The sequence below is a fragment of the Melopsittacus undulatus genome, chromosome 3 (genome assembly GCF_012275295.1).
Source record: "Melopsittacus undulatus isolate bMelUnd1 chromosome 3, bMelUnd1.mat.Z, whole genome shotgun sequence".
Taxonomy (NCBI): Eukaryota; Metazoa; Chordata; class Aves; order Psittaciformes; family Psittaculidae; genus Melopsittacus; species Melopsittacus undulatus.
This window is the reverse complement of record NC_047529.1, coordinates 32350528-32376374: the sequence shown is the minus strand read 5'-3', so window position 1 is coordinate 32376374 and position 25847 is coordinate 32350528. Positions and strand designations below refer to the sequence as shown.

Sequence of the window (25847 nt, the reverse complement as noted above, 5' to 3'; positions counted from 1 at the left end):
GTTTTTACCTCCTGTTAACAGATTTTTATGGGATTTAAGAATGAAAAGAACCCCACCTGGGTGGCTGAAGATAGGAAGGCAAAATAAAAAAATGTTGATACATTTAGGAAGCAGTTTCTATAGCACTTTTGCAAGATCATACCTAATTAAAAACTTAAACCTTAAGTGCCCAAATTTTCCATGATCCCATAAGAAAATTAAAGAGCATGATTTTAAAACAACTGAAATGAGCTGGCACAGTCATTGCTCTAAGATTTCTTCAGACCAGTCAGGACTACTATCCTGCTTGCTGTGCAAGTATCTGTGAAATTAGAACATTTTCTGTAACGTCTGGGATGAACACTCTGTTTGTATTCTAGAAATAAGTAACTGCTCTATCTTTGGTTTACAAAATGAACGTGTGACTGCTGTGGTATTTGCATTTTCTTTTTCTACATAAAATATCCCTTTTTCTTAACCATTTAAAGTAGTAATTAATAAAAAAAATACCTTGTAAGCAACTTTTCTGTGTATACATATATAAATATAAAAATATGACAAATAATAAATACTACAGGCTTTAACGTGGCCAGTTAAATATTAAATACTGCTAATCTAGAAGACAGCTAAGAAGCAAAACCATTATCTGTAATTCTGCATAAAACAGATATTCCTTTCTAACCCCTTGCAAAGAAACAGTTATCACAAAACCCACCAAGAATGGTACTTACTTGCAGTGTTAGTCTCAACAGAAACACCGAGGCTTGAATGAACTCAAGTCTTCATCTGTGAATAATTTTCCAGAGCTGTGGCGGACTTCACTGGCACTGGGAAGTTCCCACATCTGCAAACCATGGCTGTTCAGTAGGCCAACAAGGCATTTTATTTTCCAGTGGTGCAAATCCAGCACTAAAATATGCAAAAATTCCTGACCACAGTTACAGCTTCATGTAGCCCAAATGCTTTAAACTTCTAATATAAACATTTCCCCCAGCTATATTTTTCTGCTTTTTTGTAAGTGTGAGCTATGCTTGTTTTAATTTAAGTTAAATTAAAAACAGAGCTACAGGCTGCAATACAGACAAGCTTGTGGCCTGAAAGGGAAAGGAGAGACAAGATTATCACTAGGAACACACAACCTGCACAGTATGCTACTACAGTATAAATTCTGACTTTCCTGTCAAAGCCTCTCTCTCAAAGCTTTCATACATTTAAATAGTGCATCAAGAGTGAAGGAAACAGCAGCAGATGGGGAAAGCCAGTGACTGCCACTAGCCTTTTTCCTTTTGTGAACAACTTTTCACCACAAAAAGGAAGCAGTAGCTCAGCTTTTATTTTTCCTTTACTTTCTTGCTCTCAAGTATGGTCAGTCATACTTGGCTGATTTTTGCTACAAAGAATGTAAAAGAGGGATTCACCTACAGCTGCACCAGAATGTCTATACCAGATTTGAAATCTTAAGTAAATTACTTTCCCTAATGAAAATTAAAACGATTACAGATTAATCTGGATTGCTTTCTAGTCTGAATTTAACCAATTAGTGTAGCACAGTTAAATGCAAAATCATGCATGGGGCAATAAAGAACTTCCCCAGTAACAAAACTGGGGGCTAGAAAACAGCTAAAAGCAGCTTTTGGATCTGTATGAATATGAATAATGAATTCTTCATTCTCAATATGCAAAATCCTTCATCTTAAAAAAGGTGAAAATGAAAGTTTTAAAATCCACAGTAACATTTGCCTGCACCAGAAATAAGCTGTTATCTTCTGACCTCAAAGCACCTATTATTTGTATTGTCTGAATTGACTGATGATATAATCCCATGGCAATCTCTAAATACTCTCAATATAAGAGAATAGCCTGGCAACAAGTTAGGCTATTCATGCAACCATGCCAAGCCACTTCAGCTAAAAGAAAACATTTATTCTGCTCCTACAGTGTCTCCAGTCTGCTGCACTGCATACAAGAAGGCCCCTTCTACAAAGCCTAATTAAAACAAAAGTAATCTTTTTCTGTGTTAGCATTTCAGGTTTTAAGTGAAAACGTAGGTTGCAAAATAACTTAATTTCATCCAGAGGGAGAGAAAACCCGTGATTAAAACAGCTTGAGTATTCCTTCAGCAACTGGGATTGTTCTCTATACATGAAAGCTGTCACACTTGCCTCTCACATGAAGCAAGAAGATGGTTTTCTATGGTAAGGATGACCTTAAGAAAGAATGAGCCCTCAGCTTGGTACCTCTGAGCAGAGTTTGTTGGAAGTATGAAACCGCTATTATGGAAATTCATGACAGTGCCAAATCTGTCACCTAAGCACAGGAAAAAGACAGGAAGCACAGTACGGCCCTTTGGATAACGTTTCTAACTGGCTGACTCTGAACCCCTGTCCAAAGAATCCCATCTAGGCATTTGAATAAGTCCTTTTTTATCGGCTAAGGTGCTGCCATTCTGAGGGGTCAGGCTGATAGTCTACCCCAATAAACTTTTTGGCTTCTAGTCTTGAGATCATATTTAAGTCTCTTAGCTGTGAAAGCACAGGGGACGAAAAAAGAAAAAGTGATCTTCAAAAGTGATCTTCATTGCAAGAGGGGCAATGCCTCACAGTGAAGATAAGGGATTAAAAGCCTGCCTTACTCTTTTCTCTCATAGCTGGCCCAATAGAGTGAAATTGGTTTCCAGTGCTTGGGGACTCTCTATTGCAGTCTAGCATACGTGTTGATTCTGTATATGTAATCAGTTCCTACCTTCCTGATGAACTGCTGCATTCTGCCTGAAAAAAAATCAAAATACTCTATTTCATCTTTCATTCTTTCTCCCCACCAAAACAAAGTAACAGTTTCTTTCCCTTTCTCAGGACAATTCCCAATTCCTTTTTACCGTGTGGACACTTTTTTACTGTGCTGATCCTTGGAATAGCTGTAAGCCAAGTTAACAACAGACAACATCTCACAAAGATATAACTAGGCCATGGGATTTATTTTGGCAACACAGCAACATTTTTAAAGCATGTGAATTTTGGGAATGTAAAGTTGTATCACTAGGGGAGGCATCAAAGACACAAACATCTTTACTGAATGCAACAATTACATGTATTCCTTTATCACAGGAATTTCTGTTCTGTTCTATTTCTGAATCTAAACAGAGATATTAATTCATGGCTTTTCAGCTAAACACAGCTGGCCAGATCTTCCTGTAACTTAGACATATTTGATCTGTACTCTGCTTTGTCTGTTACCAGGCTGGAACACTAAAGCACAGTGAAAGGACCATTCATAATACTGCCAGGTGGACAGCAAATATGTTAGGTAGAAAAGTATGTTGGAGGTGCAGAAGTTTCCCTGCCATGTCACAGCAGGCTACATGTGAAAAAAAAGGAAAGGAACTACTGCATGAAACTAAGCAGCTACGATAATTGCAACTAAACTTCATAGTTTATTTTTTGTTGTTTTAACTGTAAGAAAACTTCTTGGCAATTAACCATGTTGCCATGGCTTTGGTCTTGTTTGTAATAACACAAACCTATTTACTGAAATAAAACCTCTTCAGGTCTCTGCCTGGCTTACTCTCAAAAAAAAAATAAAAGAAGTTATAGAAATGTAAATAGTTCAGTATTATCAGATTAGCCTTAGGAATTTACGAACTAACTATGTCTGTTAAAAGAAACACACATGCTTATCTAAGGTACTAGAAAAATGTATACCAGTACTTTGCCAAATTAATTTTATCTGAATTTGGGGACAAAAAACAATCTGATTGCCCTAAAATTTTTATAGGATAGTGACTGAATGCTACTCATCAACATTTTGGAAGAGCAACTGGATATTTCAGCAGCCTGATGGAAACACATAAATGAACCTATTGCAGCTCTGCTTTTCTAGATTTGCCTTATGCAATATTAATATTCAAACTATAGTGAAGAACGGTTAACTGCAACCTGAAAACAATTCTTAACTCTATGTCTTGGAGTCCATCTTTAACTTCTCCCATTTCACTCTAAGACAACTTAAAATTATAGCAATTGCAATGATATTGTATCACAAAATGCTCTGCTGTATGAAGTTGTGAAGAAAGATAAATCTTAGGTGGCTCTAACAAAGGAACTGACCCAGTGACCTATTGATCCTAACACCTCTCCAAAGGATGAGAGTAATTCATCATTTGTTCAACAGTAATTCCTATCTTGTGATGCAGAAACAAGATAGGATAAGTAAGAAGATCTCTTCTGCACAGAAGACCCATTTTGAGCTAAGATTTCATGAACCTGCGTATCCATTTGTGAAATAATGTGAATAAGGAATGAATGTAGAAACATGTACATTGGAAGACAATTCATGACTGGATCTATTTGAAGATGTGGAAAAGTGAAGAAAATGTGTAAGAACAGGCTGTAAGTATTGTGACATTCCCATAAAACTGGGGAAAAATGTTCAGCACTAAGAGTTTTCAAGTACACATTTGTGCTAAGAAAAAAGTATTTTTAAATATCCTTTCTGTGTTTTCTTCCCATCACCTAGAACAGAATAGTGAATGGATACATTAATTCTATGTGTCATAATATTACAGAACTACTGACCCTACATGACTCATTAGCTCATTGCTTAGCTCTCAGAAACAGTCTTTATCATGATAATCCTGCATAAGTTATATGGATCTTTGATAAAAGTCTACACACTGCACTATTCAGCAATTAATCTACATAAACAATACACATTTCAAGAAGAAATCACTTGGAATTTACTTGGAAATGTGGCCCATTTTATTTTAACTGAAAAAGCATTCATTATACAGTGCAAACAGTTCTTTGGTAAATTTACTGATTAAAATAAAAACAACAAAGACTTTGTTTTAGGTAACATCAAAAAAGAAAATAAATATGTAAAATTTGCAACATATTACAGCAATATTCTCACAGTGGATATTGAGGAAATGGTCATCAAGCCATTGGCCACTGTTCCAGAAATTCTAAAATCAATGCTGATTCTGCAGACACTGCAATAAAACTGAATTAGTACAACCCATGACTGATTACATTTTAAGCTGTGGATAAAGACTTGTTTTTCCTCAATGGTTTATAGTTGGATGGATGGCAGAATAAAACCCCATATTGCAGTTGTTTAAGCATATCCAGACTCCTAAGCCCATTTTATATACCATAGGAATAAACAGTGAACAACAAAGAAAACCTCTCACTTTACTCTGGAGGCTGGAGAAAAGGAACAATCAGATATAAGGTACTACTTTATAATGTATAAATGGAAACTCTCTTCTCCTATAAGCGGAAATCTTGAGAAAGTTTATTTAATAAAAAATTGGAATAAAAGAATGCAAGTAGTAACCAGCTGGATGTATTACTGCCTTATTTAACTGTTTAGACAGTTAAATTATATTTGGTTTAGCTCTGCAATCCTTCCTCTTTGAGGAATTCCTGCTATAGGTCAATGGGAGTTCCATCTGAGTTGGAATTACAGGACGAGACATGTGGTTTGGACTCTCAACAAAAGTCAACAAAATACCAGAGTATCAAAGAAATACAGGAGTGACAACCTCTAGGAACCATATGATACTCAAACATGCTCGCCACACACAATTTCTAAAAGCATTAACAGAAAATTACATAAGTCAAAACACTGTATATAAAATCAATTAAAATAGTCTTAAAAATATAAATTGTAGCTCCATGTGTACCACACACCTTCAACACACCACTCACATGTACATATTGCTCCTACCATAGCATGAAACGAGTTTCTGTAGTAAGCTTTAAAGATACACCAAAGTTTGAATGTGTGTCATGGTATCAGTTTATCAAATTAGAAATTATTAATGTTAGTAATCAGAGAAATTATGTGCCAAATTATTATAATGGAACTCATATTGCTGTGCTAAGTTAGTTATTAGACAGATATTTGATCTGCCATTAGATAATTAAGTATTCAGTCTGTTTACATAATCCAAATGTTTGAGATGAGAATGCTTAATTTTGTGCAGATTTCTTTGATACCCAAATCTCTGTTCCCAAATCTGAACAAAAAAAAATCAGAAGTCAGTGAACTATATAACTAAACAAGAGCTCTGGTTCTAGTCAGGCCTGACTTAGGACTTAAGGACAGAGCAATAAATTCTAACATATTAAGTGTTAAGGGATAGAATCAATTCTGAATAAACACAAAAAAGATGTAAAATGAGGTATGATAGTTGTCCTTCACTGAATATAATATATAATTCATGGTAAAAAATATGTAATTCATTATTCTAAATTGTATCCTAAATGTCACAACTTTGAAATGCTAGCGTAGACATATACTCTATAAATTTAAACATTATTATTAATGGGAAATAAATCCATTGGCAGACCCTTTTTAACATGAATGATAAAAATATTGAGGTAAAAATATATATGCATTAGATGAAACTGAAAAAAAAAAGATTAAAAAAAGAAAAAATCAAATACCTTGTTAGAAAAAGTAGTCAATCCACAATTAATCATGATGCTTAATTTTGATTGCTCTTTTTTTCAACAGTGCCACAATGTAATCAGGAACATATGTCATACATTGACAGCATGCACAATGAATCAGTAGGAATCTTTGTATACAACATGGCATGTGACATCATTTCACATTTTCAAAACAGGGCCATACAAATGAGTGAGCTGATCTGAGATCATGAGAAGAATGTTTTAAAACTGGACTGGATGGTCATGACAATGCCATTTACAATGACTTAGAATAGATGAAACAACAACAACAAAAAATAGTTGCCAAGCAATTAGATATGTTTTGGCAAAAAAGGTTATGTTTGCTTAGATCAAATGCTACTCTGTCGTGTATGTTTTCCTAGAATGAGGAACACTGTCAATTACATCTGTAATACACATTCAGCTCCTTTCTGTACATTCCAATTCCATTTATATCTATTTCCTTATTAATTCTAGCTTTTTTTGCTTGAAAATATTGATTAGCTTTGCTCCTCACATTAATGAAAGGATGTTGAAAGGTGTCATGTAGGGTTATTTTCTTGCTGGCCTGGACACAGAAACATTAGTGTGACTCAACAATTTCCATACATAAGTGTCTGCAAAAACTAACCCTCTATGGCATTACTTTGGGCACAGTGACCTCATATTTTCCTTTTCCCTGCATTTGCTAAATAATAACAAAGAGCTAAACATCAGACTGGTACTGAAAAGGGATAGTAAACTTTTAATGTTGTTAACTAAAGTGTCCGTTTTAGAGTTAGTCTTAAACCCAGCCATTTTGGGTATGTAAAACTACCTGACAGTGTTCTTTTAAAGTAGCACCAGTTTGTCTGACCTGAGAAGTTTAACACACAATTAACTTTGACCTGTTTGCTCATTTCCCTTTTGTTAATTTTTGCATTGTGATTACCTTCATGGGCAGAAAAGAAAATGATATATTATGTTACACTGTTACAGCACCATTAGAATATCGTAAATCTTGATTTCTTGCTGTTGTTAAGACTGTAGTTACCTGTTTTTGCCATCAGCAGGCATTGATATGATTTGAGGAGTATGCACCCTAAATTCTTAAAAAGCAGACTTATGGTTTCTTTTTATTAATATTTTGTTCTAAGCAGACTGGACAGCAATCTCCTTCAACCTTCACAGGTGCTTCGCAGTCAGTTGGTGGGCATGATTCTACAAAGCAGGTTATCTGACCAGCCTGTGTCAGGAAAAGGTAACAAAACCAGAGCATACTTAGCTACATGTTCCAAACAAGAGACACATTTTTCATATCAATGAAGAATAGGTTCTCATTCATCCTCTCTAAGACCCTGGCTAATATGATTAACTCCACATAGCTTATTTTGGCATAAACTTACCATGAGTAGGTTCTCTCTGTTATACCACCTTTCATGGAGCAGTACACCACTTTAGCTAACATTCAGGCATAAAACTGTGATTCTGAGTACTGACATATTTCTGTTACTACCTTTCTTGGTAAGCTTTACCATGATAAGAGAAAATTAAAAACTAGCACCAAGTTAGATGAGCTTTTATTGCTTTTTATGCATTTTAGTGGACTTTTTCAAGAAGCCTCTCACTTTGCAGTTAACTTTGCCAATACAACTATACATAAATGAAAATGAAAATATAATAAAAACATATAAAGGCTGGATTGCAAGCCAGTTTCAAGGGCAGGGATATCTGAACAATATAATTTTTTTGCACCAAATAACTGAAGATCCACAAAAAACTAATTGGCAACTATTACTCAAATTAGTAAGCACAAAACTGGAACTGCTGTTTTAGAAGAAAAAACTTATTATAATTTCTATCTCAAAATGGATTTCCACATACTTACTTTGCATTCACACACAGTGCAAGGGTCCCTTTTCCAGGTTTCATTGCTGGAATATGATTTACCCTTTTCATCAGTGCAATCAGTTTTACTGAGGTGTGATTCAAGTTTTTTTATCTGAAAATATTTTAAAAAGTTAGCAACTGAATCAAAGAAAGCTTTTTATTTGTGTAAGGTATTCTGTCTTTTTTTCTCATGCTACATAACCTATGATAAATAGCTGTTGGGTTTTTCTTCTCAATACTTGGTTTTCATAATGCTAAAAGACTGGAATTGGGTAATACATATGGAAATAGCCTTTCAAAAGAAAACAGAAGACACATCTTTCCTACCACTGGAATATACAGCTAGAGCATACAAAGGGAAGAAAACTGCATATGACATACGGAAAGACAAATCTAAACTTTCAAAAATGTCTAACTGAAAATGAAATTAAATAAACATAGAAACAAACAAACAAAAACCACTCCAACTTAATTATAAATTCTGGATATTTTTGGATATTTTACTATCTCTATTTTTTCCTTAATGATGAAAAAAAGAAGAATTATACAATTAGTTTACTTTGCTGATTGTGTGCTTCCTGGAAATGGTAATTAGGAAGACATAAATTTTAACAACCTCTGTGTTTTTTTCACATCCCAAAAAGACAGAGAAACTGCCTGAGCACAAGAATAATTAAATAATACCATCAAAGATGAAATCAAGTCACTGTGCAAATAAATATATGTTTCATATCTTTAAATGACATGGAAAAGCTGCTCCAGAGGAACTTCATTATGGTAGGCAAGCATTGCTGCCTACTGCGGATTTGTCTATGCTGCACTTATGGTACATATTTTTAAAAATGAATTCTGCTATGGCTGATTTATTCTGAATAAAGAGTTTGCTTGTGCCACTGTAAAGTGATCTATATCTTAACTATGTTTACAGCTTTAGTCTGGCAGATGACTCCTTATGAAGTCTACATTTTAATCATAATTTTACACAGATTCTACGTATTTCAGATAGGAAGAAGACATTTTATATTAACTCTAAAGATGAATTTTTAGAAAAAGATTGTTTCCATGTTTAGCATACAATGATTACACAAGGCCTCAGGTTCAAAAGTCAAGAGGGTATAGTTGTGGAGTATTTCAGTATGATTTCAAAATAACATAGAAATAAAGAATAATAACACACCATATTCTCTGTTGTGTTTTGTTTGAGATATTATGTGGTGGGTTTTGGCTGCAGTGGATGTCTAAATATTAAAAACATAAGAGGATTGGTGTTAGGAAAACATTATAAATTAAATCTACAATTAATAAATACTCATTATAGCATCTTACCTGGTTTCTGAGGCTTGAAATAGTTTTTTGCATTTCCAAAACAAATTCTTTGAAGTCATTCACTGCGGGCATGTTTGTATTTTCATTAGATGCTGATGTGGCATTACGAAAATATTTACTCTGTTTCACAGAACTGCAACAAACGAATACAAAGTCAGGATATGCATTTAACCCATAATTATTTGTCTAGGTATTTTTGAACACTTAGCAAAAATGTAAATGAAAAGCAACTAATACATGTCGGAACTGTATGAACCACAAAAACCACCAGACCCACTGGGCTGAAGACAGACTGAGATCAGGTGAACTGTGGATTACTGTTACTATCAGTTGAAACAAGGTATTCCTTCTACTTAAAAGACATCTATTTCATACAGGGGGAAACACAAAATTGTCATTATTGACGGTCTAGAGCATCACCTTAAATTCACTGGGAAACAGCCTCCAAATATTAAAGCAGTCAGAAGTGGAAGGCTGAAAAAAAATGTTACTTCCAAATATGAAATTCCCATTTTGCATTCAAATTCCTAGTTTCTCCCTCTCTATGCTCATTAGAAAAATGTGTATTAAAAGAAATATGGGAAAGGAAAAAGTTATTTTTCCATAAATAAATTAGAAGCGTATGTGTGCATATTCCTGTGTCACATTTTAACTGACATTTGAAACCAGTACTGGTTACCATACACAAAATTCAGTCTTTTGTCTATAGCAGTTTCCAGCTGATATTTGGTAAGAAAGGTGCACACTAAATTTTGTTAATTAAATTGTTAATAGGAAACAGTTAGCAAAGGAACTGTCCATAACTAATAATATATTATTTGGCACCACTTAAGAAAGCACGTAATCAAAAACATGTCTAATACTAATTACTAAGTCACTTACAGTGTTAAGATCTTTGAATCAATACAAGCATTCCTACTTTGTTTGCATGTCTTTTCCAGAGCTAATGGATACGCAAAGAATGAACTAGCAAAGAAATCTATAATACGGCTCACGATTTATAATCTTTCTGGACAAATTAAAACAGTACTTGGCAGTTGTTCTAGCTAGTTTTTAATAGTTTTTCATTTAAATTAAAGAAAAAGAACTCTAAAAACCATAACATGCCAAAATTCAAGTAAACCAGCTGCTGTTGTATAACAAAAAGTTTAACCTTCCCCACCTGCTTATGTTACTGCGAATGAGAAGCTGAAAGGGAGGTGGAATCTTCTCACCACGAATGCAATTTAAGTATAGCACTGAGCATGAGAACTGATAAGAACATTAAAGGACTGAGGTTGCTTTATCTTTATTTATGTTATAAACTTTTGTAAATTTACTATTTTGTAGTCCTGATTAGTATTTGGACTCATAAATTTCAGAGCTTCATTTCTGAAACACAGTCAAATGACAAGTTAATGAAAACAAGCTGGTTTTCAGATATAAGCACTTATTTTTTTCTTGCTTTCATTTTTATTTAATTTAACCCTCCTACAGTTTTAAAGTTATGGGACTAGCATCTTTAAAAAGTGCATTTCTATTTTGTATATTAAAAAACTTCTAACAGTTCACTTGCAAACACAGGCAAAACATCCTTCTTCAAGAGGTACTTCAAAGGAATCTTTTCTTATTTTTCTTATAAGTAAGCTATATTTAGCTGCTGTCTTCTCTTGTCCAAAATCATAAACACCTAAAAGGCCCTTTTACTTCAGGACAGTTTCCTATCAGTTAATTGAAATATAATGATGGCATTTCTTCAGTGCTACAATATCTGCATGAGCATAAACTACTCAAATAAATTCACCTGTCTACATATCTGTCTAATTGCTTTCCTTGCAAGAGGCAGTAGAGTCTGTCCAGCCATCTTAAGTCAAGCAGATAATTTTATTTGCTAAAAGAACACATGCTATATGGAAAGAGCTATAATTCAGAATACTCCCGAATTTGCTCATTTAGAAGGATCTTCACAAGTAATGCTTGCAGAACTCATTTAATGTCATTAATTAATAAGTTTTTGATTCCCTGGAAATTGCAGGAAGCCTGTGTAGTTAATTTGTGACTGACATAGAGTATTTTGAGGATTAGTGAGTTATAAACAACATTTTCTGCAGGCCTACTGCTCTCCATTCAGCTCTGAGTATTTTGGTACTAGAAGCAATCTCTATCATTATAAAGTTTTGTGCTAGCATTATCAACACTTGGTTTCTTCCCATTTCTACAGGAGGACCTAGCAGCTCCAAGAAATAAAGGAAATAATTTAGTTTAGTTACTGCAGCACACTAGGAATGTGGCATTCCAAATCCCCCAAATTATACTTCATTACTGAGTTTCTTCATGAGGGTCTTACAGAAATTTGAGCTTGAAAAAAAGAAAAGTGGTTTGCTGTTAGCAAATACGCAGAAATGCAGAAAATGAAATACATTAATCAGACTTGAGAAAGCAAACACTGGGAAAAAAATAATATGCACTCACAAAACCACTATATCACTCAGTTTCCTCCCATTTTGAAAACAAATGTTTCATTCTTTAGAAAAAAAAAAAAATTCTCACCTTACTGTTTTGGACATTTTCATTTTCTTCAAGGGCTTGTCCTCTTGAAAGCTGTAATCAAGAGAACGTCTTCCCCGAAAGTGATATGAAAATGCATTAAACTGTCCTCTAGTTCTACAGTCTGAAATTAGACAAGAATTAGAAACATTTTAAACTGCAGTATAATTCAGCAGTTATTATATTAGTATGGTTTTATAGTGTCTTCTGAATTGGCTAAGGCAATTCATACATTCAGTCTGATCCCTGTGGAATCGGTTTGATGGCAGTTGAATATGTCTCATCAACACGACTTTTAAGCCAACTGGATGCAGAGAATTTGATTATTCACAGACAATCTATTTGGTATGAAACAAAGAAATAAAGATTGTTTTCACAAGTCTATCACTGCTACTTTAACTTTTTACTTCTGAAATTTCCACTCTTTTAATTATTTTCTGCTTTTGGAAGGGGTAGTTACTTATGGAGGAAAGCAATGACAAAAATACCAGCTTGTTCTTCCTCACTTATTCCAGGCATTATTATTTGTTATTTTTGGCATCTGAAAGAGAATTATTAATTAAATCCTGGAGAACATTTGCAGACACGCTTTACCAGTTGACTAGCCCCATTTCCAAGTTTGAGGACTTGTAGGTATCACAAATCACTTAGACCCTAAGACATTTTCCAGTGCACAGTAAAACCCTAAGCCTGAGAAATCTTCTAAGATCCTAAGAGGATGTCTTCATGGGATGAGGCATGTCTTTCCTTCAGTTCACTTTATTTAGCCTTCCAAACACAGTGGGTATTTGGAAGGAGTCCCATTTAAAAAAGAAAAGCAAAACAAAAAACTGGAACAGCGCTTTGGAGAGGAGACAATGAAAAAACAGAAGTTTTCTCATTTCTGTTCACAGAAGCTTTAAAACAAAAAGTTATAATGGGCCAAGCTGCAGTAGGAACCAACAGCATGTTCAATTGTCAGAAGCAAAGTGTCTACTAAGAAAACAGAAGGGAAAGCTGAAATACAGAATCACATAGACATATCTCAGCAAAGTCTGGTATGAGCAGAAAGAGCCATGAAAGTAACTGAACAGGGGAAGAAGAAAATTTCCCTAATGTTTCTCTTAATTTGCACTAGAACAAATTTATTCAGAAAGTCAGTAATATATTATAAAGTATTTTTTTGGAATTCAGTAGTAGCTAGATTAAAAACGTAATGTATTAGCACAAATTACTGCACAAGCTCCAAGTCAATAAGAGCCTGAAAACACTGATGAACTGGGCAATTCAAGAAACAAATTTAAAGTTGCCCTGTGATCACACAAAAAAAGTACACTGGATTTTTTTAATTGCACATGATTTATATTTAAATTAGATTATTATAATTTTCCTGTTAGGAAAAATTTAGTTTGTCCACAGTTTAATATAAATAAAGATGGGGTGAGGGAAGACTGACAAAAAGTACTGATTGATTTTCAGTTCAAAACCAATATCTAGAGATCACTGTTAATCACAGAATCATAGAATAGAGTAGGGTTGGGACCTTAAGATCATCCAGTTCCAACCCCCCTGCCATGGGCAGGGACACTTCACACTGAACCATGTGACCCAAGGCTTCATCCAACCTGGTCTTGAACACTGCCAGGGATGAAGCATAAGTTGTTGAACACAATTTATCATTGTTGAACACAGTTTATCCCAAATTCTCTTTCCCTTTTCTTTCCTTGGATCTTGTCCCATTCTTGAGTAAATTTATTACCTTCCTTCTATAATAACAGCACCACCAAAGAACTAGATGATATTTACTGCCAACATGTTGCTCAGTCTTCTTGTGTGTTCTGCTGTTTCTCACACAATCTTCTTGCTGCCCGCTCAGAAACTAAGCTCTTTCAGAAGGGAACAGACTGCTGTGTCTGTAAGATGCTTGGCACAAAGATTTTTTGATCACCCTTAGACACTTCTAAATTTAGTATGGTGAGAAAAGGGGTCACACTCTGAAGGGCCATTGGAGAAAGAACTAGCTTAAGAAAAAAAAATTCTCTGACTAAAAGCAATCTGCTGCTTGAAATGTTTCCTGAGTGCCACAGAAATATTAATTTCTCCTGGCAGAAATTTGTGAAAGGTTTCTGTTACCCCCTTTTGTTTAATGACTGCTAAAGTCATCTTGCACAATACAGATTTCTTTATTTTTTTATTTTTTTTCTGTACAATAACACAATGGCTCATTGTTTTTTCATTCCTAGGTTACTTTTAGAAACAAAGGTCTGAAATTCTGGGATGGTTTTATCACCTTAGACTGGTAAATATGAGAACCATATGTCCAGTGGCAGCTTCAAGTACATAGACCTGACATTTCTATACTTTTCAAAACTCAAATACATCAACTTGTCAAATGAACAACTCTTGTTCTTGCTTTCTGTTTCATGTGTGAGGAAGACAACCGTCATACTGAGAGGTACAGAGCAGAATGTTCCAGCTTTAAGAAAGCTTGAATCAAGAAATTTCTCTTTCTTCATTTTTAAATGAAGAGTACCTTCTAACAGTAATAGTAGGTGACAAAAATGAGACTAACATTCTGCTTTTTTCAGCCTACTTAAAATTTCCCCAAATTAGCTCAACCCAGTCCAGTAATGCATTTTCTGCAGAAAAGTTGAATATTTAAAAGCAATCTGAGAATTCTTTTTCCTTCATGGACAATGTTTTCTTCCAGAAGCTAAGTATTGTTACACTGCAAGTGTCAAGATAATCCATTTATATGTGGAAGCCACATTCACATCTACAGAAAATCCTGTTTTCCAGAATGTTTTAAAAATGGACCTATAAAATAAATTGGATAGAAAACCTCCTGACAATTAGGAGTATTGATCACTCTTAATTTTGAATCACTTCTTACATTTCAGGTCAAGGAGAATGAATCCAACAGTAGATTACATCAAATCAACATTAGAGACTAAGTTAATGTGAAGAAAAGCACATATAATGTAACCATTGCTTCTATTTGATAACACTTCATTCTCTGACATTTCCTGTAGTGAATTAAGTTGTTGCTACTGTAAGCATTTGCATGTACCTGAGAACTAGTCATGCCAGTGGGAGCAGCAAAAGGGAGGAGAAAGACTGAATATCTGAAATGTCAGAACATTTTTTGAGTAGATGTTTTCACAAAGCAGCTATTTAAAAATTACACAACATAGGAAAAACTCTTCACCCAAATGACGCCCTAACTCAAAATAGTTGTTTTTGTTACTGCTGGACAGGCCACATCCTTACACATTACAGTGCAGCTCTTATTTTTTCCTGTTGAATAAGACTTTTAAACAAATGATAAATTAAATAGTCTGAATTGTTATTAAGCTAATAGATACCGTCTTTAAATTTTAAATATAAATTTTAATGTAAAAATATACATTTGAATGTAGAAAGCAAAAAATAAATATGACAGAAGCAAACCACAAGATCTATGTAAAGAGAAAACATGTTCAGGCATAAACTGTATCATTTTGGCATTTTGAAGAGTTTCGGTAAAAAATTTCCATTATCACAAAAGATCTTGCAGTCTCACACTAAGACGGCCATTAACATTTGAAATTGTTAGTTTCCCACAGCATTTAGTGCTCAGCTCAATGTTTAGTATTTTCAGTGAAGATAGAAGGGCATACTAAGAAGCATGTAGCAAGATATAATACTCAAGGTAAAAGCCAGACAATTTCTAAATTAGAATAAACCACAAGGGTTAAAACAAATAGTTGATGGCTTTCTAGAAGCAATGTTTAAGTCGAATGGATTAATGTGGTCAAACACAGGAGCAATAGATGCCATTATTGCTGGACTGGTCTTAAAATGCAAGAGTTCATAAACATATATTTATCCTACTGGAAGATAGGATCTAAATGCGCTTTGAGAATGTGTCCTAAATCTCCTAACGAAATTAAGTGGAACTTAAACACTTCTAACCGTAATTCATATAATGACATTTTCCTGAGTTATACATGAAATAAAGACAACCTGAAACAAGAGATAAGTTGGTTGCTGAGAACCAGTTAAGAAAAATCATCTTCCTAAATCAATTTATGTGTGTGAGGATGACTTGCATCTTGTCCGAATTACTTCCTCCTGGTTCATTGTTTGACCTAAAATAAGAAGCTAAAGAAATTTTTAATTTTAATTAAAAAAAAAAAAAAACTAATGATGGAAAACATTTCAAATTTGCATATTTGGAGTAAAAAGGTGTTCACATTTCAGCCAATATGTCCTTGCACCTAATTTTAAGACATCATTAATCTCACTAAAATATTTGGTATAACCATAAGAGTATGTTTATGTTTGAGAGAAAAGAGATTTATCATTTCTGTGTTTTAGAATCACAACTAAACTATAAAGTCAGTAACAGTAATCACTGAAGCATACACTCAGTACTTTAAAAAAACTAACAAACAAGCAAACAAGCCCCCCTAAACCAAAAAAGGTGGTTCCCTCCACCCCAGACCCCAGAAAGCCTGAAAAATTAAAAAAAAAATAGTTTATTGCTAGGCAAATCTGAAGCTTGGATGCTCTTTGCTCAAACAGTGAGCCACTGTAAATATGCAATAATTCCTCCACCATCTCTGACAAGACAAAGAAAGGTAAAAAGCAAAGGAAACCAGAAGAAAAAATTGTATAGTTCAGTGGACCCCCTTTTTCCCAGCATAAACTAGCAATTCTGTTGTATGATTCTTTAATTCAATTCTAAAGGTAATCTGATATTGTTATTATAAGAGGAATAATGCTCTACGTTATAAGAAATAAATACTAGCTTTACTCAAGAAATCTAAGCAGCAGATTTTTGTAACTAAGAAGTTTTTCTGTTCTGCATATGGAAAAGTATCCTGACTTGAACAAAACAGGAAGGATAACAAAACCAGATGTGTTTTTTAACCAAGCTAAGACAGCTGAACATATGGGTCACTTACTAAACATACACAAAGCGCAATGAACAGTATTCTGTATTCTAAATTTTAACTTAGGATAAAATCAGAAGTATTTTAAATGTGGAGAATGGTTTAACTTTTCTTCCTTTAAATAATAAACAATAATAAATTCAAAGAAGCAAACCCCAGAATATATTTAACTTAAAGTAAATGCTGTTGCTGGTTGTATGCTGTGTATGCCCACGACACCTCAGGGTAGTGATGAGTTCCTAGTGTCACAGAATTATTTTTTTTTAATTAATTGATTAAACCTGGATTTCCACAGAAAATATCACAGCCATTCACCCACACAAGAAAGCAATGCAAGCTATGCATACTTCATTTTTAATTAATTAAACTCCACACAGACTAAAGTAGAGTTCTGAAGAAGGGGATACAGATGGGCTTTTCCTTTAAAGAACACTAGTTATTTGCCCTTTCTTTTGCTTTTCAGTTGTCTAACTGTACTTCATCCACTAGTATTATCTGGTAGTAACATTCTTGAATGAAAATACAAGCTAGGTTGTTGAACGGTTGAAAACTCTAAAGACTTTGCAAAGATAACATCTGCTCTAGAAGCCTAAGTGACAACCTAATATTTAAGGAATAAACATATAATTTCTCAGAAGAGATTTACATTTTTTCAAATTTATATAATTAGTGTATTTGCGAAACTGTCAAGTTTCATGAACCATACTAAAGGGAACTTATCTGACTGATAGAGTAAGACTTAATTGTTTACGGTAAAGCATTTGAAGAGAGAGATTTTGCGCAGTATCTTTGAACAGTAAATCTCTATCTACTTTTTTTTTTTCCTTAATGATACCTAAGTTTCTTCTCATGGTAAAGTCATGCTAGTTGGAGTCCTTCCTCAGTAGTTACTCTATCTGTACCAGGTTGAAAGGGCAACCTTGATCAGTATACCTTTTACCTACTACCTTCAATTCTGAGCTATATCACTAAAGGAGACTTTTATCATCAGACACTATTATATCTTATTAAAAGCTAAAAGGACACTACGGGAAGGGTGTAAACTCTTAAAATACAATCTACTGGTTCTTTATTCATGCATATCTTGACAGAATATTGAATAGCCTACTCAGCAGTAGTAAACTGAAGATAATCAGCAGTAGAAAAGATTAAAAACTCAGATCTGGAGACCCTTATTCAGCAAATCTACAAGATGCTGGTATTGAAAGCTAGGTTTTTACTAGGTAAATTATAAGACTCTAATAATAATCAACAGTACCATTACCTTCTCTAATAAAAACAAGTTTTTCCCAGTTAGTAGTTTCACAGCAATTTCTAGATAATCGGAGTTCTACAGAAAGGTTCCCAAAATTCCTGAATATACTTTTTCATTTGAGTTTTGTCAAAAGAAAATGATAACAATACTGTACGGAGATCTCAACAGAGAGGTCATTGTCCTCTGACGTATTTTGCTGTTTATGCTGCTGCAAAGCATTCTGCAAATCTGTGTGACCCAGAAGATTCTCCTAGAGAAGGGATCTTCTAACTATGTTACAGATGCAGTGAATTCTGATATGATCATGGTTAAAGAGAGGCCCTGCAGAAAGTCTGTATGTGAGATAAAAGCCAACATACAGACTACCAAGGAACATGGAATTCTCGGTGTCCTGTGCATCATGCAGTAAGTCCTGTTTCTATAGGAAAAAGTTTATTTCTGAAGAAAAGCACATCACCCCACTGTCTTAACTTTTGAAGAAGATGCCAATGAACAAGAATACTTACCCACAGAAGTAGGAAAACACATGCAATGCTCAATTCTCTGCTATGTTTAGAATGTGTCTATTTAATATGTGGAATGACTGCTCTCTTAACAAAGGCTGGGCTACAGATTTGAGTTTCTAACATCTTAACAAAAACTGAACAAGTCAAATATCTTCCCAAAATAAGATGAGGAGATGATAAACAACGCTCACATTAATACATGCAAATCCACCTGTATACAGACCTTCGCAGCAGTCTTGCCACATCCTGAGGTCCAGTTTAGGAATATCTTCACAGCTACTATATCCATGTGGGAATTCAGCCACCTTAAAGACATCATGTTGTACCCTGGTTATGTTGTCTCCATTGTCACACAAAACTCTGGCAAGAGATGTCTGCTTGATCTGAGTGAGCTGAGCAGGTGTAAACACACCTGGGTTCTCATACCATAACCTGTAATCTCACAGAAAAGACAAGTTTGCTAGTGAAAAAACAAAACACACAGTTTGCCAGAGATATTGCAATAGTGTATTTAGAATTATATTAATTATTCCATAAATCCTGTTCTCATCTTTACATTGTATCTGAAGGAGTGATCCAGATGCCACAGTGTAAGTGCTTGGTGTCACTTCAGCCCTAGTTGGTGTCATGCTGACACTCTGAAAGGGACAAAGTCCTCAATAAATCCCTTGATTTCTGTTCTAGTCCCATTTCAATGTTTTGAGTATCTTTGGACATCTAGAATGAAGCTAGACTACCAAGTGTAAGATTTTTTTAGGTAGAGCCTTAAATTACCATAGATTTATATCTCCAGGTAACTTTCTTATGGATATGAAAACAAAAATTGACAGAATTGCTGAGATTAGAAGAATGGTTAATCTAGACTTAATTTGTTGTCACGATAAATAAGATTGTTTAGTTTACTAAGGATTTTTTTTTCTGTAAAACTATTTTAATAACTATATTAATTCAGGGACTTATTAATAACTGAGCATATGCTCAGTTAACTCATTACATTCAAGAAGGAAACACTGTGGTTTTGAGTAATATATATTTCATACATAAAGGGCTAAAAGCCTGTTACCTATAGAAAATATAAATAATACATTACTATGAAAAAGAAGCCAGCCTTTGAACAATAAAATGTTTTAAGTTAATATCCAAGATTTGAAAAAAAAAAACCACTGTATACATTTCAACATATAAGAATTGCTCACTGTGATATTGTTTACATCTCACAAAACTTTAGTTATCATTCCATATTGATACTTTTCCAACCTATTTCAACCAAAAAATAAGTAGGAGGCTCTTTAAACTTTATAAAAAAATAATAAAAATATATACTAAACATAGAATGATCAATAAGTTCTACCTACTTATTATTTTCATAAAACATTGGACAATGCCTAATGAATTTCCATGTACTAGGATTAGAAAACAGATTCTGAAATTTCCAGCCTGACATGAATTTAGGCTCCCTTCAAACATCACTCCTTTTCCTCACACAGGCACATTTGTTTTGCAAACAAAGCCGGTAGCTTTGATCCTCTGCCTACTAAAAGGTTTTTCAAAGAAGTGCGAGTTGCTTTCATTATGTCTAATAATATTTTACTATTTGCTCACATGTTGCTTCAAAACATTTGTATTCTTTCAACAGCAGAATCCCATTTCTTCAATACTGAATGTTTCCTTACAGTTTGTAAATATTGTTTGAGAAAAGGAAATTAAAAATCCCAAACCAGTATCATTATCCTGTTGTGACACAAATAGGAGGTACTTGTCTCCAGCATCTGGAGCTCATACTGCATATATTTCTCCTTTTAGTCCCTCTGCCTTCAAGCATGAGTTTTATGTTTCACAGCTTAATTTTTAAGCAGATTTTATGTAAGAAAGCTGATTTTTTAAAAAATCATACAAAAAGGCTTGTGTTATTGATTAGAGAAATAAAAAAGCCTTTATACTATTTTAAGTAGCAATTTTATAGCTTATATAAAGCAAATAACATTAGATTAAGTGAATCAAATCCAATTTCCTAATTATTCCTCTGTTTCCCTTTCACTATGGATGGGACTAATCAGCGTAACTCTTTCTACCCTTATGCTGCACAAGATCCAAGATCTGAGGTCACAAATTATGTTAAAATGAAGGAAATGGTGATTTTCAGATTCCGGACAAGTGTCCTGAAAATATACAAAGGAAATCCGGCTGCTGTAACAATAGCAATGACTATTTTCTTATTTCAGGTACTGTAGAAACAATAAATAAGAAATTCCTCATAATGTGCATATAAAATAATTTAAGAACAACTATCAAATTATGTTCTTTGGGATAACGTCCTGCTTTTGAATCTCCTTTGGTGCACATACTGATACTCTTTTGGTACATATGAAACATACATGTTTCAGTTATACACAGTAACAGATACTTAACTAACACCAGTGAAAGTGTCTCAACAGCATAATTTCTTTGCCAATAAAATAAATAACAATTAAAGGATATGAGAAAAATCCACTTTTCAGGAAGATAAGTGACTTGAATAACTGGCAAAAAGAAACCTGGCATGTGTTGGCTGTGGTGCTTTTTGCAGATCAGTATGACAGATTCACCATAAAAAGTAACAGATTTTTAAAATAAATAAATCTAAAACTGTTTTAAACCTGCATTCTTCATTTATCAAGTATGTATTAAAATGAAATTTATATATACATAAATCAAAATAAAATGCAGTTTGGTTTGGAAACAAGACATTGCAACTGTTATTTAGCACCCTCAATTTAAAAATCAATGTTGATTTCCATGGTATTTCAATTTACCTGTCTCCATTTCGAATACGTCTAAATTGTATGCTTAACAGACACATCAAAGTTGGCCCTAGTCGGCTCCCTGGAATTAAGTCTTCTACCATTAGAGCTGGAAATAGATCTATGTTCAATGGGGAACCATACAACCTATAAATAGAAAATCACAACTATTTAATATCAAATATTTTACATTTACAAAATAACCTCTATATGGTAAAACTAAGGGCAAGAGACATGAACAACGCACAGTAAAAATGAGTGATAATGCTACAATGTTTGTGAACAAACTGTGGGTGTATACACAAGAAATCCTGCAATGTACGTTGGACATGAGTAATGTCATAGGTATCTGCAAGTCCACCCCACAATTTCCTTTCTCCTAGTGGCTTTCTTTTGATTTCTTGGAACTGCTTCTTTTTCAATAGCTTCTCTTTCCCACCCCTCTGTAGACTTTTTATTTTACTGTAGCTACAACTAATTCTCTGTCTTTTGTGTAGATAAACTAAAGATGTCAGGTAGCTGAAGACTTATTTTCAAACACTGGAAGTAATGAAGAGCAGATTACTGGTAAGGAAGGTTGTCCACATAAAAGTGCAGTGAACAATATTCCCATTTGCTTCAGTGTACAGAATAGATGGAACTAAACATGTAAATACTGGCATGAGACTGGCATTAATATGATCTAACATTGAACTAACAGTCATATCTAACAGCATCTATAAAAACAGACATTTTAGATTAACCATTTCCTGAACACATACAGTATAAATTAACTTCTCATCATTCACGGAGATGTAGAAGTGAAGAAATTATCTGCATGTGGGGATTTTCCACATCTATTTTCTGGTATGGATGGAAGTTTCTTGAAAAATTTCTTTATCCTTTTCTTAATAAATATTTTCTTTTAGATAACACATTTAGGTACTATTTTTGCATGCACATTTAGCTAATTGATTGATTTTCTTCACCTCAGGCTCACCTGCTAAGTTTCTCCCTGATTTCAGGATTCTTAATTTCATTTTTCAGATCTTCAAAAGTCTGAGCTGAAGAAAGATTACAGTAAACTCTAAAATCATGGTAGGGAGGAATTCCATGATCTCTGCCTCTCTGAATATTCATAGCTGCCAGATCTAAAGCCACAGTACGTGCCATGGAGAAGAGTCTTTCTGTTAATTCTGTATTGAGTAATTGTGATGGGACACGCATCTTACCAGCAACACCAAACAATCCCCTTAGAAGTGGATCAATGCCTCCTTCATTTACAATCCGAAATGGAGAGAAGAATGCCTTATGAAGAGGTAGATGGCCTTGTGGAATAGGTTCAAAGTTTTCATCCAGTCGATACAGAAAAGGATTAATGAGTGTGTGACCAAACCTAAAAGCGGCAGTTGCAAACTCATTAGTTATGCCAGAATTAACACTGGGATCATAACCCTTATATTCGCCAAGCATCTTCATGCCTACCTCTCCAAAGATCTTAGGTAGCCAGTGGCTAAATGTTATGTGTTGCATTTCTGCACCAACAATTTTGCGTGTTTCATGATATATTGTGTCACCATCCCAGTGTGGATTGAGTTTCAGTAGCTCTGTGGCAATTCTGTTGTGTTCTCTAAACCACAACGTGTGAATGCTGGTAAGACCCAGCTGTTCGTTAGAACGCTGATCACCAGCTAAAAAGCAGGGAATTGGGCTCTCATTTTCATCTCTCATACATTCAGTTGGTGGGCCAGTGGCAAATGGAAGAAGGGACTTTCCAGATCTCTGTACAATGCCCTGTCTCAGAAGACCCCTTTGACTCGCCAAATCTCTGATTTCTAGTGCTTCATGATCCGAACTGCCATACACATTGGATGCATCTATGTACGAAGTTAGCTGGTTGATCTGTTCCCGTGGATACACAGAATTCATCAGGAGAGATGTCATGCCACTTCCACAAACTGGACTGGAGCGTACAAAAAACATGCAGCGTGCACCGTTTCGAACTCTGGGATCATTTGGTGGTATCATGATTGAAAAGCATGGAGGATCATTTGTACAAACTGAACTGCAGTGCTGACCATCTGAAAACCTGGCCTCACTTAGGGCAGCCACGGTGAGGTCAAGATCATGGTCAAGAAACTGACCCCACTGCATAAGCATGTGAGTGTACTGGTCATCAGGAGTTATTGTTTCTGTTCCAATCAGAGTAGTTGAAACCAAGCGAGGCATTGGGAGTGGGTAGCCATTAGAGAGCCTCCTGGGTTCAATTCCCCGAGGCAAATTAAATCCATTTTCGTAGACTGACTTTAACAGACGTTCAAAGGCTGTCAAAGAAGCACCCCACATGGGATGCTGAAGGTTGTTGCATGTTCCATCATGTGTCCTGTACTTCTGGTGGAAGCACATATCTGAGCAGTTGTTCACTCGTCGATGGGCTGTACATCCTGAGAGATTAGCTATCAGACTCAAGTACTGTGGGGATACAAGATCATTATAGTGATAACCTGAAACCAGAAGACAGAGAGAAAGTCAAAGATTTTTTATAGATTCAGTGTCCCACAGATTGCAAATTTATTTGAAATGTTATTTTACTATTTTGCATTTCCTACCAGGTTCAATATTCCTATTGTTTAAAAAGAACAATAATAACCTGATATGTGTACTACAGCATTATGTCATTTCAGCAACAATCAGTTATGTCAGGAGGGAACTTTGTAAAATTTCAGTTCAAGTACAATTCTTACAAAATGTTCACAAAAAGAGCTCATTACTACTTTGTCATTTAAGAAACAGAGATTTGTAAAATATATATTCATAAAAAATATATATAAAAAAAGAAAAACCTACAGTAGAAAATAACCACAGGCAACGTAACCAGGCAATCTCCAGGACAAGTGGTGTGGTATAACTCTCATTCACATTATCCAGGACTAGTTTCTAAAGAGAACTGGTGCTCATTTAAAATCTGGCATAGGTTTCCTCTGCAATCCACACCATTCATCTCTGGGACTACAACACTTACTGTTTTCCTGTATTTTATCAGTTCATAAAAAAATAATATAGAATCATAGAATAGTTAGGGTTGCAAAGGACCTTAAGATCATCTACTTGCAATCCCCCTTTCATAGGCAGGGACACCTCACACTAAACCATGTCACCCAAAGCTCTGTCTAACCTGGCCTTGAGCACCGCCAGGTGTGGAGCATTCACAACTTCCCTGGGCAACCCATTCCAGTACCTCACCACCCTCACAGTAAAGAATTTCTTCCTTATATCCAATCTAAACTTCCCCTGTTTAAGTTTTAACCCATTACCCCATGTCCTATCACTACAGTCCTAATGAATAGCACAAAATATATACTGCAGCTCATTAGAATTATGTTTTTATAATTTCTAACTAAGGCTATGTGTTACATAATCTCTGCTGTGGTATGACAGCATATGAAAGGACTGAAGACCATAAGGTATCCTAGTACTGTGCTGGGTGATTGCAAATAGCAGAACATCCAGGCTGCGCCTTGTCCGTGTTGCTTATTAGGAGACACTGTAAAAGTGATTTTTTTCCTAGAAACACTTGGGCTCCATTTCAGGGAAAAACAAAAAAGTCATTAATTTCAGCTATATCTACATTATCAACTTGTTCAAATCAACAGAAATGTGTCTGCAGATTGAAATTTTTGATGCTGTGAAAGATATCCCTACTGTGTCCACTGTGCAACAGGAACAGGCTTCCTTTCGAAAAGTTTTGGTTTGTATCCCTGGACTAAATGCTGCCCTGCACCACATTTTCACTTAATTTGAAAAGAACCTACACTGTTTAAGATCATACCACAGCTCACACCAAAGCACAGTAAGTGGGGACAAGTGGGAGATTCACTTCAAATGGGCCCTGCTGACCCAAGGCATAGGCACACCTTGAGTGTGATTAATGGATATACAGTGTGGATGAGTGAGGTTCCAGGATCCAGGAGAGAGCCCAGAAGTGAAATATTTGGCAATGCAGTTGTATTTTTAGCTAACTAGGGGTCATCATTCACAATGGGTCTTGATCTGGAAAGCTTGCAGTCAAGAATAAAATCAAACAAGCAGAATAAAGGCAGAAGACAAAAAGGAAATGTGTGAGTGTACACTGGTCTTGTGTTCCCACTATTATCTACTTAAGAATATGAACTGAATGCCATTACTGCAAGAAGCTGGTGCAGTCTATTTGCAGACAATTAGGAAATGTTCCTTGTAGTCCAGAGCTCAGTCCAGCG

At 34.8% G+C, this 25847-nt stretch overlaps 1 protein-coding gene across 1 annotated transcript in view; it reads right to left on the bottom strand.

Annotated features, from left to right (window-relative positions):
* Positions 1-7196: 7196 nt before the first annotated feature.
* The window catches only part of PXDN (peroxidasin), an 81780-nt gene continuing 63129 nt past the window's right edge, over positions 7197-25847 (bottom strand). The window contains exons 17-23 of the mRNA XM_005153329.3: positions 22592-24095; positions 21625-21759; positions 19056-19264; positions 12159-12279; positions 9630-9762; positions 8302-8415; positions 7197-7659 (exon numbers count right to left, since the gene is read on the bottom strand). Of these exons, the coding sequence (XP_005153386.3) occupies positions 7537-7659; positions 8302-8415; positions 9630-9762; positions 12159-12279; positions 19056-19264; positions 21625-21759; positions 22592-24095 (2339 nt within the window). The 3' untranslated portion in view covers positions 7197-7536. The remainder of the gene's footprint in view (positions 7660-8301; positions 8416-9629; positions 9763-12158; positions 12280-19055; positions 19265-21624; positions 21760-22591; positions 24096-25847) is intronic.